At 39.1% G+C, this 14,117-nt stretch overlaps 1 protein-coding gene across 2 annotated transcripts in view; it reads left to right on the top strand.

Annotated features, from left to right (window-relative positions):
• The window catches only part of LOC126184925 (uncharacterized), a 207,762-nt gene that overhangs the window by 43,399 nt on the left and 150,246 nt on the right, over positions 1-14,117 (top strand). The window contains exon 2 of one of the 2 annotated variants that reach the window (XM_049927597.1): positions 11,603-11,881. In XM_049927597.1, the coding sequence (XP_049783554.1) occupies positions 11,603-11,881 (279 nt within the window). Of the gene's footprint in view, positions 1-11,599; positions 11,882-14,117 lie in introns of both variants that reach the window. The other variant, XM_049927596.1, reaches the window with a different exon arrangement.

The raw sequence follows: 14,117 nt of genomic DNA, 5'->3' as shown, positions 1-14,117 counted from the left end.
CATCACTTAACCCTTTCTCCTTGAGTCGTTTCCGGTATTGTCTCATTTTCTCAGCTGATGTGAGCGGCATGATAACAACTGTAAAAATGAAATATCTTGTTTGAGAATTAGTGTGGAAACAGTGTAATTGCTAGAAATAAGCCAATATCTATTTTAAATAAAAAATTCTATCCAATATAGTGATCTTGTAACAACACAGTACGTAAAAATGTCTCTGTTATTTAGGCATAATACATAGTGACCTTCAAGGACAATCAACATTCTGTTGCAGTATATAGGAAGTCAGTAACTTCTTTTTCTTTAGGCAACATTGAGGTTTTCTTATAATTTGGCACTGCCATTGCTTCCCAGGGAAAGCATAGGTTATGGAAGAAGAAATACTGTTTATCAAAATAATTAACTCCATCCTGTATTTAGTATGCAGCCATTTAGTCATTTCAGTGTAATCTTTACTAAAGAACCTTATTAACTTCCCTTTCAGCAGTTACTCTTCAGACTCCCTGAATATAAGTTTCTTCTCTCTGGAAAGTACATTCTTGGTTTGTGCCAACATATAGCCAACATATAAATGGATTTGATCTACATCTGAAGGAATGTCAGTCAAATCATCATTCTGTTAATCCATTTGTCATTCTGTTACCACATGTGTGTCATTCTGTCACCATTACAAAATACTGTTTGTAATGAATAGTTTTTTCTCTGCTGTCAGACTTTTATCTCTCTCTCATAAATCTGTATTTACATGCCTATTTTTAGGATTCTATAAAATTGCATTGACCCTAAAAAAAAATTTCAGCCTTTTTTCAGTAACACAGTGACAGGAGATAACAATAAAAAATCAATCAGCCTGGGGACTTTACTAATTAAATAAAATCAATATAAGCTATCGAAATGGGCTGGCTTAAGATACTTGTGAAGTTTTTCAGATGTATTCTGTTAATAAATTACTTTACAATGCATCATTGTAGTACTTTTGAAAACTAGTTTCTTAGAGGGTCTAGAAGCTGAAATTTGACAAGCTACAAAGCCATTTGTTCAGCTCCAGCACTTCTTAACATGAAAATGAAGCTTCAAATAAAAATAAAAAAAAGTGTTTCAGCTAACAGAACTGAATATCAGATTTGTAATAAGTATATTTTTAATTTTTAAGGTTTGTGTCTATGTTCTCATGGAACAGCCCCTTCACTAGCACACGTTAGACAAGACGTTGAATAATTGTCAGTTACAAAGTATTGTTTACTTTGGAACATTTCTCATGGAACCAACAGTGACAGTTGCTACACTGAATATGTTTTATCACTTGTAGTTGTTTGCACATTAACAGACATTTTTACCAGTGCAGTTTTCACTTGGACTTTCCTGTGCATCACAATCTCGGCAAAAGGCAATATTAATAGTAACTCCACAATTTTGGAAGGTTATGCAGTTACTTTTAATGAAACACTGTCTGGGGAAGCTGTGTGAAGATTGGAAACTTGTTTGAAATGTTCAGAAAAATAAAATTGTACACTTCACAGAAACATAATATATTACAACAAAAATATCAGTGGGTTGAATCGGAATTAAGCAGCTCGTATAAATACGTGGGTGTAACAATTTGTGGGAATATGAAGTAGAATGAGCATATAGGCCTAGTCATAGGCAAAACACAAACAGACTGCATTTTCCCTGCATCCTACCATTGAAACAATAAGTCTACAAAGTAGATAGCTTGCAAAACATTTCCAGGACTCATACTAGAATAATGAGTGGACTCGTATCAAATTGGACTAACAAGGGGATATTGAATGTATTCGAAGGAGAACAGCACGATTGGTCAGTTTTGTTTGACCTATGGAAAAGCATCGCTGAGATGCTGAAAAATCTGAAGTGGAGGATGTGTGAAGATAAATGCCAACTACTCTACAAAAGCCTGTGTTTCAAGCTTCAATATTAAGTGCAGAATATGTGTATTACAGCCGCCTCCCCAATCCCCCCACCCCCATGCACACCTGAATGAAGACAAGATTGAAGTAAAACGTGTGCTGGACCGAGACTCTAACTCAGGACCTTTGCCTACCGCGGGCAAGTGCTCTACCACTGAGCTACCCAAGCATGACTCACGCCCCGTCCTCACAGCTTTACGTCTGTCAGTACCTCGCCTCCTACCTTCCAAACTTTACAGAAGCTCTCCTGTGAACCTTGCAGAACTAGCACTCTTGAAAGAAAGGATATTTCGGAGACATGGCGTAGCCACAGCCTAGGGAATGTTTCCAGAATGAGATTTTCACTCTGCAGCGGAGTGTGCGCTGATATGAAACTTCCTGGCAGAGCTAGAGTCTCGGTCCGGCACATAGTTTTAATCTGCCAGGAAGTTTCATACCAGCACACACTCCGCTGCAGAGTGAAAATCTCATTCTGGAAGATTGAAGTAACTACAGCATACAGAGGGCCATTTAGGTGATCATTCTTCCCGTGCTCCATACATGAATGGATTGTAAATAAATCGTAATTTGTGATACATCTACATCTACATTTATACTCCGCAAGCCATCCAACGGTGTGTGGCGGAGGGCACTTTACATGCCACTGTCATTATCTCCCTTTCTGTTCCAGTCGCGTATGGTTCGCGGGAAGAACGCACCCTCTCGAAACCTGGTGAGCAAGCTACACCACGATGCAGAGCGCCTCTCTTGCAGAGTCTGCCACTTGAGTTTGCTAAACATCTCCGTAACGCTATCACGGTTACCAAATAACCCTGTGACGAAGCGCGCCGCTCTTCTTTGGATCTTCTCTATCTCCTCCGTCAACCCGATCTGGTACGGATCCCACACTGATGAGTAATACTCAAGTATAGGTCGAACAAGTGTTTTGTAAGCCACCTCCTTTGTTGATGGACTACATTTTCTAAGGACTTTCCCAATGAATCTCAACTTGGTACCCGCCTTACCAACAATTAATTTTATATGATCATTCCACTTCAAATCGTTCCGCACGCATACTTCCAGATATTTTACAGAAGTAACGGCTACCAGTGTTTGTTCCGCTATCATATAATCATACAATAAAGGATCTTCCTGCATTTTGCTACAATTTTCTAGTGCTGCAACTTCTCTGTATACTATAGCATCATCCGTGAAAAACCGCATGGAACTTTTGACACTATCTACTGGGTCATTTATATATATTGTGAAAAGCAGTGGTCCCATAACACTCCCCTGTGGCATGCCAGAGGTTACTTTAACGTCTGTAGACGTCTCTCCATTGAGAACAACATGCTGTGTGCTGTTTGCTAAAAACTCTTCAATCCAGCCACACAGCTGGTCTGATATTCCGTAGGCTCTTACTTTGTTTATCAGGCGACAGTGCGGAACTGTATCGAACTTCTTCTGGAAGTCAAGGAAAATAGCATCTACCTGGGAGCCTGTATCTAATATTTTCTGGGTCTCATGAACAAATAAAGCGAGTTGGGTCTCACATGATCGCTGTTTCTGGAATCCATGTTGATTCCTACAGAGTAGATTCTGGGTTTCCAAAAACGACATGATACGTGAGCAAAAAACATGTTCTAAAATTCTACAACAGATCGACGTCACAGATATAGGTCTATAGTTTTGCGCATCTGCTCGACGACCCTTCTTGAAGACTGGGACTACCTGTGCTCTTTTCCAATCATTTGGAACCTTCCGTTCCTCTAGAGACTTGCGGTACACGGCTGTTAGAAGGGGGGCAAGTTCTTTCGCGTACTCTGTGTAGAATCGAATTGGTATCCCGTCAGGTCCAGTGGACTTTCCTCTGTTGAGTGATTCCAGTTGCTTTTCTATTCCTTGGACACTTATTTCGATGTCAGCCATTTTTTTGTTTGTGCGAGGATTTAGAGAAGGAACTGCAGTGTGGTCTTCCTCTGTGAAATAGCTTTGGAAAAAGGTGTTTAGTATTTCAGCTTTACGCGTGTCATCCTCTGTTTCAATGCCATCATCATCCCGGAGTGTCTGGATATGCTGTTTCGAGCCACTTACTGATTTAACATAAGATCAGAACTTCCTAGGATTTTCTGTCAAGTCGGTACGTAGAATTTTACTTTCGAATTCACTGAACGCTTCACGCGTAGCCCTCCTTAAGCTAACTTTGACATCGTTTAGCTTCTGTTTGTCTGAGGTTTTGGCTGCGTTTAAACTTGGAGTGAAGCTCTCTTTGTTTTCGCAGTAGTTTCCTAACTTTGTTGTTGAACCACGGTGGGTTTTTCTTGTCCCTCACAGTTTTACTTGGCACATACCTGTCTAAAACGCATTTTACGATTGCCTTGAACATTTTCCGTAAACACTCAACATTGTCTGTGTCGGAACAGAAATTTTCGTTTTGATCTGTTAGGTAGTCTGAAATCTGCCTTCTATTACTCTTGCTAAACAGATAAACCTTCCTCCCTTTTTTATATTCCTATGAACTTCCATATTCAGGGATGCTGCAACGGCCTTATGATCACTGATTCCCTGTTCTGCACTTACAGAGTCGAAAAGTTCGGGTCTGTTTGTTATCAGTAGGTCCAAGATGTTATCCCCACGAGTCGGTTCTCTGTTTAATTGCTCGAGGTAATTTTCGGGTAGTGCACTCAGTGTAATGTCACTCGATGCTCTGTCCCTACCACCTGTCCTAAACATCTGAGTGTCCCAGTTTATATCTGGTAAATTAAAATCTCCACCTAAGACTATAACATGCTGAGAAAATTTATGTGAAATGTATTCCAAATTTTCTCTCAGTTGTTCTGCCACTAATGCTGCTGAGTCGGGAGGTCGGTAAAAGGAGCCAATTATTAACCTAGCTGGGTTGTTGAGTGTAACCTCCACCCATAATAATTCACAGGAACTATCCACTTCTACTTCACTACAGGATAAACTACTACTAACAGCGACAAACACGCCACCACCAGTTGCATGCAATCTATCCTTTCTAAACACCGTCTGTGCCTTTGTAAAAATTGCGGCAGAATTTATCTCTGTCTTCAGCCAGCTTTCTGTACCTATAACGATTTCAGCTTCGGTGCTTTCTATCAGTGCTTGAAGTTCCGGTACTTTACCAATGCAGCTTCGACAGTTTACAATTACAATACCGATTGCTGCTTGGCCCCCGCATGTCCTGACTTTGCCCCGCACCCTTTGAGGCTGCTGCCCTTTCTGTACTTGCCCGAGGCCATCTAACCTAAAAAACCGCCCAGTCCACGCCACACAACCCCTGCTACCCGTGTAGCCACTTGCTGCGTGTAGTGGACTCCTGACCTATCCAGCGGAACCCGAAACCCCACCACCCTATGGCGCAAGTCGAGGAATCTGCAGCCAACAGTGGGAAGAGCCATCTGCCATGTGCTTCAGTGGTTTTTGGAATATGGAACTGTATGTAGACCAGTGCTATAACGAGCTGTGTTAAACGTAAGTGGTCCTCGGTGACAAAATATGTTTAACTTGCATAAATCTCTGTTCGTTCTTGACAAGTTATTTTCCTGTTTGCCTACACCTTGTGTTCTTTTCAAAATTGGAATGCCATTTTTTTTATTATTATTTTGTTAACTGTGTGCAGGTACTTCAGTCCTTTTATTTATTTTTTTGACAGATAAGTCTGTTCTTTTTTTTCCCTTCTGCTCAGTCCCTGATTTATCCATCCCCAGTTTATTTTGGCCGTGTGAACTATAAAAAGTATTTCTTTCTTCTTATCCACTGTATTTATTTAACTTTCTTTTACATGCTATCTCGCATGTTATTAACATCACTGTTTATAATATGCATTCTTCTTGTCACCCTTTCTGTGCTGTGCCAGAGCAGTGAACTACAGACAAGACATGGTACAGGTTCCCCACTTATTCAGAATCCAATCTCTGTTGATTGTAGTTGAGGTGAAAAGTCGGAAAATAAACATAAAGGACTTGAGCTTTCATCTTTGGTAGGTCCTAGAATTTTCTACTGCTTGCCATTTCTTTCACATGTGGCAGTGATTTGTGTGAGTTAAAAATCTACAGTTGCTCCACATTTGGAGTTCATGTTAAACTGTAAGTCTTCTAGTAAATGTCTGGGTAAGTTAGTTCACTGGTTAGAGAAATCCAGGATTTTAGAACAGCTTTGCTTTACTTGTGGAAACTCAAAAAACTAAAAACAGTATTCAGACCACTTTGCATATGTTGAAGTCATTTTTACATGACTGCTTTACACACATACATCCCCCTTAAATGTTTTTGTTCATATAACTGGCATTTTCACTGTTTGGTATTTGCCTTTTAAAACAACTTTCACACATTTTGTTTTCATTCTTTCACATGCTACAAGTTTGTAGTTTATTGGTCAGTGCTGGATATTTCTGGCAATACTTAACTTTATTTCTCCTCCTCCTCCTCTTGCTCTTCTTCTTCTTCTTCTTCTTCTTCACTGAATCTGTTGAGCATTGTAATTTCAGTTGTTGTTTGATTTTTGTAATAGGGTGTAAAATTATACAATGGTACTGATTTTCTTGTATAAATGCAATTTATTTCCTGTCATAGTGGCTGACATGAGTGGAAGTGCTTAGAGCCTTTACAATAACATGTTGTACTATATGTCACAGATTAGGGCCTTTGTCAGGTGTTTGGTATTGTACTGCCTAACAGAAGTATACACCAGTCCATGCATTTGTGCCTGTTTGCAACAGTTCATAATAATATAACTTGTTTTTCGTGTCTGTTTCTGGCATTTAAGGACAACTAAGAGTTCTAGAACTATGTTAGTGCTTCTTACATTCCTTCTCCCTCCAGTGATATTCTGGGTCCATTAAGATGCTAGTTGTCTTTAACTTGGACTGAGTGTAAGTTCATGGCCCCATCCATTCCCTGAACTACAGCAACCAACCCCCACCTCATCCAGCGTTAATCAGGGGATAACAGCTCTTTTCAAAGTATGTGATAGGTGAATGCAGTTCATCGAGCTCTTGCTGTACTACTTCCCTTTCAGTGCTGCAAATCTAACTTTTAACTGTCCTATTCCTCCCCACAGGTGTCCACCACATAATGGCTGTGTATGGACCTGGTGATCCTGGGTTCCCAAGCTTTAAGCTTATCAGCATTACTAATTGTCCATGACTGTAACCTGTAGGCCCACTTCAATGACCACTGTTGGTTGTGAAGATGGAATGCCATGTGCCATGATTAAAAGGGATCTTACCATAACTGCCCAAATTATGAGGAAGGTACAAACATTTTTAGAAAACTTCTGTCTCAAGGTGTGTTATATGCTAAAGGTGTGGTTGGCTGTTGAGGCAAAACAGTCATTAGCTGGCAGCATCTGAGGAACCTGCCGCACCTCACCTGTATAAGATCCAGGCAGTTTAGACTCCGCCTGGTTGGACTTCATAGATACCTAGCTGGTGTTGGGTAAAAACATGGTCCTGACTCTTCAAACTGAAGGGGAAGAATTGTACCATCAGGGGGTAAAAACAGCTAAAGAAAGAAGAGATCTCGGTATGTCATACCTTCCAATCAATCTTTTCTGGTTCTTATTCTTTCTGCAGTTTTCTTATATCCATATCGATTATGTCACACCATTTAGTTTGTGTTAAATTCGCTTGACTTTGATTTTATATGAATGCATGATGTCTGTTCTTTCGGGCATGTCGAAATGAACAGACACCACACCGAATCTGTAGCAGTGATGCATATTGTGTAATTGGAGGTGGAGGGGGAGAAGGAAGAAAAGGAGCTATTTTTATCAACTGCATCAGGACTTTGTGCGGAATGAACAAGTGAAAATGTGTACCAGACTGGGTTAAAGTACTGCTGATTCCACACAAAGTCCAAATGCAGCTAATATCAATAGTTCCTTCCCTTCCCTTCCCTTCCCTTCCCTTCCCTTCCCTTCCCTTCCCTTCCCTTCCCTTCCCTTCCCTTCCCTTCCCATCTCTTCACTCTTCTTTTCTTTCTCCCCTAGCTACATTCAGTTACATAATGACTTTGATTTGTTGCAAATGACCCTCGGGAACTGTCAGGTCTAATCTCTTGGAGTTTTAAAAGAAATTTCTTTGGTCTGAACTTGAATGAGCTTGACTATCTGTGGTTGTACAAGACAGACATATCTATTGATGTAAGATGCTGTCCACAGTGAGGACATTAGGCTAGCACCTGGTGCTTACTAAACCAGTCCAACACCAACCTGGTTCACTAAGGCTGGCGAGCCACCAATCTGAGTAAGTTAGCTGCTTCTTATGGTGATATGTGATCTTAAGATCCTGTTATCATCACAATCGTTAATATGCATCAAGGTCAGTAATTCACCTCTTGAGTGACTGTTTAGAAACGGGCAGCATACGATGAAATTATTCAAGATCCAAGCACAAAAATGCTCCGAGAGATTAAAAGTGGCAGAAGCTAAGATTACAAGTCAGATTCGGAGCAGTACACCATTGTGGCTAAGTAAAAGGTCCAGTGTAATTTTAGAAATGACAAAATACAAGAGACATTTTTAACCATATTTTTAACAGTTTGTTAAATGAATATCTTGATTTTAAAGTCTGATACACTGATGGATCCTAGCAGGCTAATGTTCTCAACTTTTCAGTTATTCTTCCGCACAACCCAGCTGGAAGTTTCACCAACTCATTGTCTCTGTTCACTTCTGTTAATAGTGGAAAAGTGAACAAAAGAGAGACAGAGTCAAAACATCAAAGACACTTCTGAACATTGGAACTAAGAAAAGAAGTATCCTGATGTTTGGTGCCAGGGTATGCAGGAATTAGGCAAAACAATATAACAGAAGTGGCAACTATAGGTAAATGTGGGGACAGTGCAATTCAACATACAAATACACCTGTCGGTTTTGCCTCTGGGTAACATTGTGCAACTCCCTCAATATTCCATCAAAACAACTGTTCAGCATATTCAGATGATGGCTGTTGCTGTGTTCACTACTGCAAGACATGACTGGTGATACAAACAGGTGACATCAAAATTTATCTGGGTCAGGTGCAGGAATTATGCACTCACAGTTGGATGAAAGTAGCACTCAGTGTCCCAGTATGCTCAGTCAGCTTTGACTCTGCTGCTGGACACTGCTGTGATTAAAAGCTGACTTAACAGTCTGCAGTGTGATGTATTGGGTAAGAAATTGGAGGTTCTTACTTCATTTTAATTTAATGGCAGTCAGTGCTGGATTCCAGGCAGCACTTTGTTGAAATCCTGCAGCTCTGTTAAGACTGTCTGTCGTACAGATATGTACAGCCTCATTAAAAACACAATCCCTGATTGATGATACCGAGTATAAAACTTAAGTCTTTTCATAGAACATACAGTGCTCCATATTCAGTCAGTGCTCCACTGCAGCTGATTTGTCAGGCTGGCCCTGTGTGTATGTTGATGGTGTTCAGCACAGTTTTCTTGCAGTGCAACGTATCTGCCCAACACAAGATTTTCCATACTGAAGAAAGCTGTTGCAGTGGTTGCCTCTGCATCTTCATGTAAATCCCTGCCCTGAACTTGCTTTAATCAAAATGAATTACATATCAATTTATCAGAATAACTGTTCTGTTAGAACACCATTCTTAGGTGTTGCAGCTCACCTGGCAGGCTGCCGGGATCTGAGATGACGTGCTCTATGTCCCAGTGAGCAAAAGATATTCCTTGTTGTTCAGGGTGGTGATAGTTTTTGGCCTGCAAATATAACTCTGTGCGAGTCGGTTTGTGGTAAACACATAGTTAGAAGAAAAACTGATAGAAAACTGGGACAATAACGCTCAAAAATGGTGAGATACCATTTTTTTACACTTCCGTGGCGAACTGAATAGTGAACTGAATATTCAAATGGAATGAATTCAAATGCTGGAGAAATATAGGTAGTGTCTCTCTACTGCGTGGCCACTCAACAAATATGAAGTCAACATGTGGCCAGAAGCAGGAAGGTTGGAGAGTTGCAGATGTCCGTGCTTTTTCTTCACTCTTACATAAAATAGTTGGCCACCGTGAGAGATGGGAGACTTGCCATGGCATCACCATCCACTTTTCCAAAATACTGATTATTAAATGAGAAATAGGTTTAGATAAGCACATGTTTAAACAGTGCCTCAATGTATTTCCTAAACCTGCTGCTAATAAGCTCAGAGTCCTCAGGTGTCCGTATCACCAGTTGCATTCTGTAGCAGTGAACACAGCAACAACCACCATTTGAAGATGTCAAACAGTTGTTTTGATGAAATAGTATGTGGTTTGCCCAGTGTTATCTGGCTTTGAACCCAAGAAGTGAATTTGAAACAGATCTACCAAGAAGCCCTGAAAAATCACACAATGCAAGATGTTTGTATCACCCTATCAGTTATTATCTTGCATCCTGGATGTAAAATTGAGTCAGTGGGTAGACAAGTAGTTGGAAGTAATAAACAAGCTGCCACAAATGAAGCCTAGTATTCAAACGGAATGTGCATCATCCCAGCAACAGAAACAGAATGAAATAGGGCTTACCAGATGCAGAACAGGCCATTGCTCACAACCCACAGCTGCCTTTTAGAGAAAGGGGAGGGGGAGCACAAGTATGCATTGTGTTTAATGCAACCCTGTCTGTATATCACATGTTAACTAGGTGCATTTCATTTGATAGCAAGAAGGCAGCCCTCAGACATGAGGATTTGCCTTAACTTTTTATCTGACAACATCTCCAATTTTAAATATTTATATTGAGTTGGAACTGGAGCTGTGGGGAGGGGTTAAATGTGTAACTGATTGACTGACTCATTCATTGCTGTCATGTGATCAGCCACTCACTTCAAACTGTAGTGCTGTTTTGTCTTTAATCACTTCTTAGCTTTACCTTCTTTTACCAACAATTTTATTTCCTGCTTTTTAGTACACAATTTGTAATCATCTACTGATCATTGTATGAAAGTACGTGTATTTGTGAGATTTTGGATGGCAGGAATTTGCATTGATAATGCAAATTTCAAATATTAAATATTCTGCTGTTGTGAGCAATGAATTACACATTACTTTTATAATTTTAACCAATTTTGTAAAGGACTTTGTGTATTTGGGACAGGTGAATTAACAATTGTTCTCTGTTACACTAGGCCTTGTTAGTTTTCCTTCTCATAGTTCTGTACTATATTTAATTGTACTTAATCATATATATCATCACTCATTTGCCATTGTTGAAAAGACAAACCTCTGGAGTAATGACATCCTTTGAGAGTACTGTGATGCACAGTGTCTAGCACTGGTGGGGTCTAGAGGTCTGACCCTCAGTTGTGTCCTTCCTTGGTCTAAGCATCAGCACCCCAGACATTCATTAAATCGACCTGAAATGTGCGCGTAGAAAATTGCTGCATTAAGATTGCTTGTGAAGCGTGACTTCATTCATTTTGCTAAATCCAAACATTCATATTGATAATCCTGCCATTGATTGATCCAGCATGAAGATGGGTAGCATATATGATTTAAAGTATTATTTTATCATGGTTGATTTCTAATTTTGAATGTCACAGGTAAGAACACGAAGTTGTATGAAATATTGGGAAAAAGTTGTTTATGTTAGTAAATTACATAAGTTGGTTACTCTCATTTCATTTGAAATGTGCAGAAGTTTTTCTTTCTTTATTAAACTAACTCTTTTCCCTGTTTTTAACTCAGTAGGCCAACATTCCTGGATGGACCTGTGAAACTAGAAACTCAAGATGATGGCTATGAAACAAGTGGTGACCTTGAACTGAGGACACAAGTAGAAAATCAGAAATTCATGAATCATCTTCAAGGCCCTCATCCAGCCAACATCAAATGTGAGCCTACTGAAGATCCATATAGTTTTGTGGATGATGATCCGACACCCACTGCTCAACATAGGCAACAATCTGTTGTTTTACAGCCCATCCCAAAGAAAAGAGGGCGAAAAAAGAAGAATTGTTTGGAGGGAGGGTAATAAATTTTTACTGTCATAATTTTTTCTTAAGTTGTCATTCAGTTGTGCACTTCTGGTATGCCTAACTATATTATTCCATAATTTTTATTGTTGAATGGTTGTGAAATGTTCTGTAAGCATGTTTTTCTGTTTTAATGGATCATATTTTGTTATATTGTTATCAAATAAATTAATGTTTACTGAAATTTTTCATGCTTAGTAATTGTTTGATGAATCATAGATCCATATTTTCTCTCTGTGTGTCTCCATTCCCCTTCCTCATACACCTATGTTGCTGCATCTCCCCCCCCCCCCCCCTCTCTCTCTCTCTCTCTCTCTCTCTCTCTCTCTCTCTCTCCCCCCCTCCCCCTCTCCCCACTCCCAACCCCGTCACCCCTCCCTCACCTGAATTCTCTCTCTCTCTCTCTCTCTCTCTCTCTCTCTGTCTGTGTGTGTGTGTGTGTGTGTGTGTGTGTGTGTGTGTGTGTGTCTGTCTGTCTCCACTGCATGTTTCAGTTCCATGTCCATTACGTGCATTTTACAGTCTTTTATACCTCCTTCTGTCTTATGTTGAATTTGCCACAGGGGAATGTTAAAATATGTTTGCAGTTCCTTCATCTGCTTGTTTACTACTAGTTTGTCCAAAGCAAGAATATGTAAACTGAAATTTTAATCAAAAATCTTCAATTACACAAAGAACAGATATGAGCACAATAAACTTGATAAAAGAAAGTATAAATTACGGTTGACATTGTTTAATTTCATGTAGCAACTGTTGGTTTTTCTTGTAACACAGAAGCCTGTATACCTGAAAAAGAAACTGATATCCAAGATGACATTTCTCAGAATTTGCTGATCGTATCTTGTGTAAGCTCCTAAAATTTGCCCTTAATTTTAGCTAGAGACTGTCTCCTTGCATAGATTTAATTCCAAGGTGAACGAAGTTTCAAAAAAAAAGTATTTAATTTTTGTAAGCATTACATTCACTCTACAACATACTCTGATGAACATTGTTAAAATTGATAAAAGTTTGTCTCTTTCTGAAAATATTGTATGTGGTGGTTCCATGTTGTTGTAATTTTAGAATGGCTGTTTTCTTCGAAATTTTTATTTATTTATTTATTGTATCAATTGATTCTGTATGATTGAAGTAAGAAACATGCAAAACAAGAGGTGGGGTTAGAGTTTGTTGTGACTTTTAGAAGAAAAACTTCAATCTTTAAAGCTTGAAAGTAAGAATGGTGAAAAAGAAAAGGTTCACAGCTATAGCTGATAAATAAGTCACACGGGACACTGACAGGTAATGTTATGGGGTACATGATGTCACTGATAGGGAGGACTCAAACACAGGTAGTAGATTGCAGTGCTGGAAACCCAAATGTCACTGGTATTCATTAAAGAATTGTATCATCAAGGATTAGATGGAATATAAAAAATGATGGTAACTGATAAAAATCTTGATAGTACAAAGATACTGATCAATGTAAACTATGATTAAAGGCAGAAGTATAAAAAAGAAGGGAAGTATGCTCTGCCTGTGAGATTTATGATATTACTTGTGGAAGGTTTAGATGTTTATTATGGAATGGATATTAGTTTCTGTAGATAGCATGGTATTTCTATTAATATTTTACTAAACACTATGTGGACTAGGTTAGTTAAAGTTGTCATTATTTCCATAGTGAGACAGTGACAAAATCATTTCTTTCCACTCAGCGATATATTGACCATTTGTCTTTCTTTAAAATTCATACAAATCTACAGTTTTATTCCGATCTTGATGAAATTTTGCACATGTTACTGTCAAGACAAGAGGAAGCTCACTGTCTACATAAGATTTCATAATCTGACTTGAAACACACATGTATGTAATATAGAAAAGAGAAAGGATATTACCAAAAATCTCTGAAAGTTCTAGGCCGATTTACTTCAAATTTCTACACAATCCTGTAATGAACATTTGGGCAGACATAGGCTTTATATAATGTACACAATATATAAATTTACACTGCCAAGGAAAAAAGTCGCAACAAAACAATAATGCAGAGTAATCAAAATTTGGGAGTACATTTATCTAGGCAACATAGTTAAGTGATTAACATTGCAAGATTACAGTTTAATGTAAGCAAGAGATAAGTCATTGCAAATGTGAAATGCTGGTACATTAATAACCAGTGTAACTGCTTAAATGTTGAACACAAGCATACAAACATGCATGCATTGTGTTGTACAGGTGCCTGATGTCAGATTGTG

This window comes from Schistocerca cancellata, chromosome 4 (genome assembly GCF_023864275.1).
Source record: "Schistocerca cancellata isolate TAMUIC-IGC-003103 chromosome 4, iqSchCanc2.1, whole genome shotgun sequence".
Taxonomy (NCBI): domain Eukaryota; kingdom Metazoa; phylum Arthropoda; class Insecta; order Orthoptera; family Acrididae; genus Schistocerca; species Schistocerca cancellata.
The sequence above is the reverse complement of the archived record's forward strand: the minus strand, read 5'-3'. Positions and strand labels throughout refer to the sequence as shown.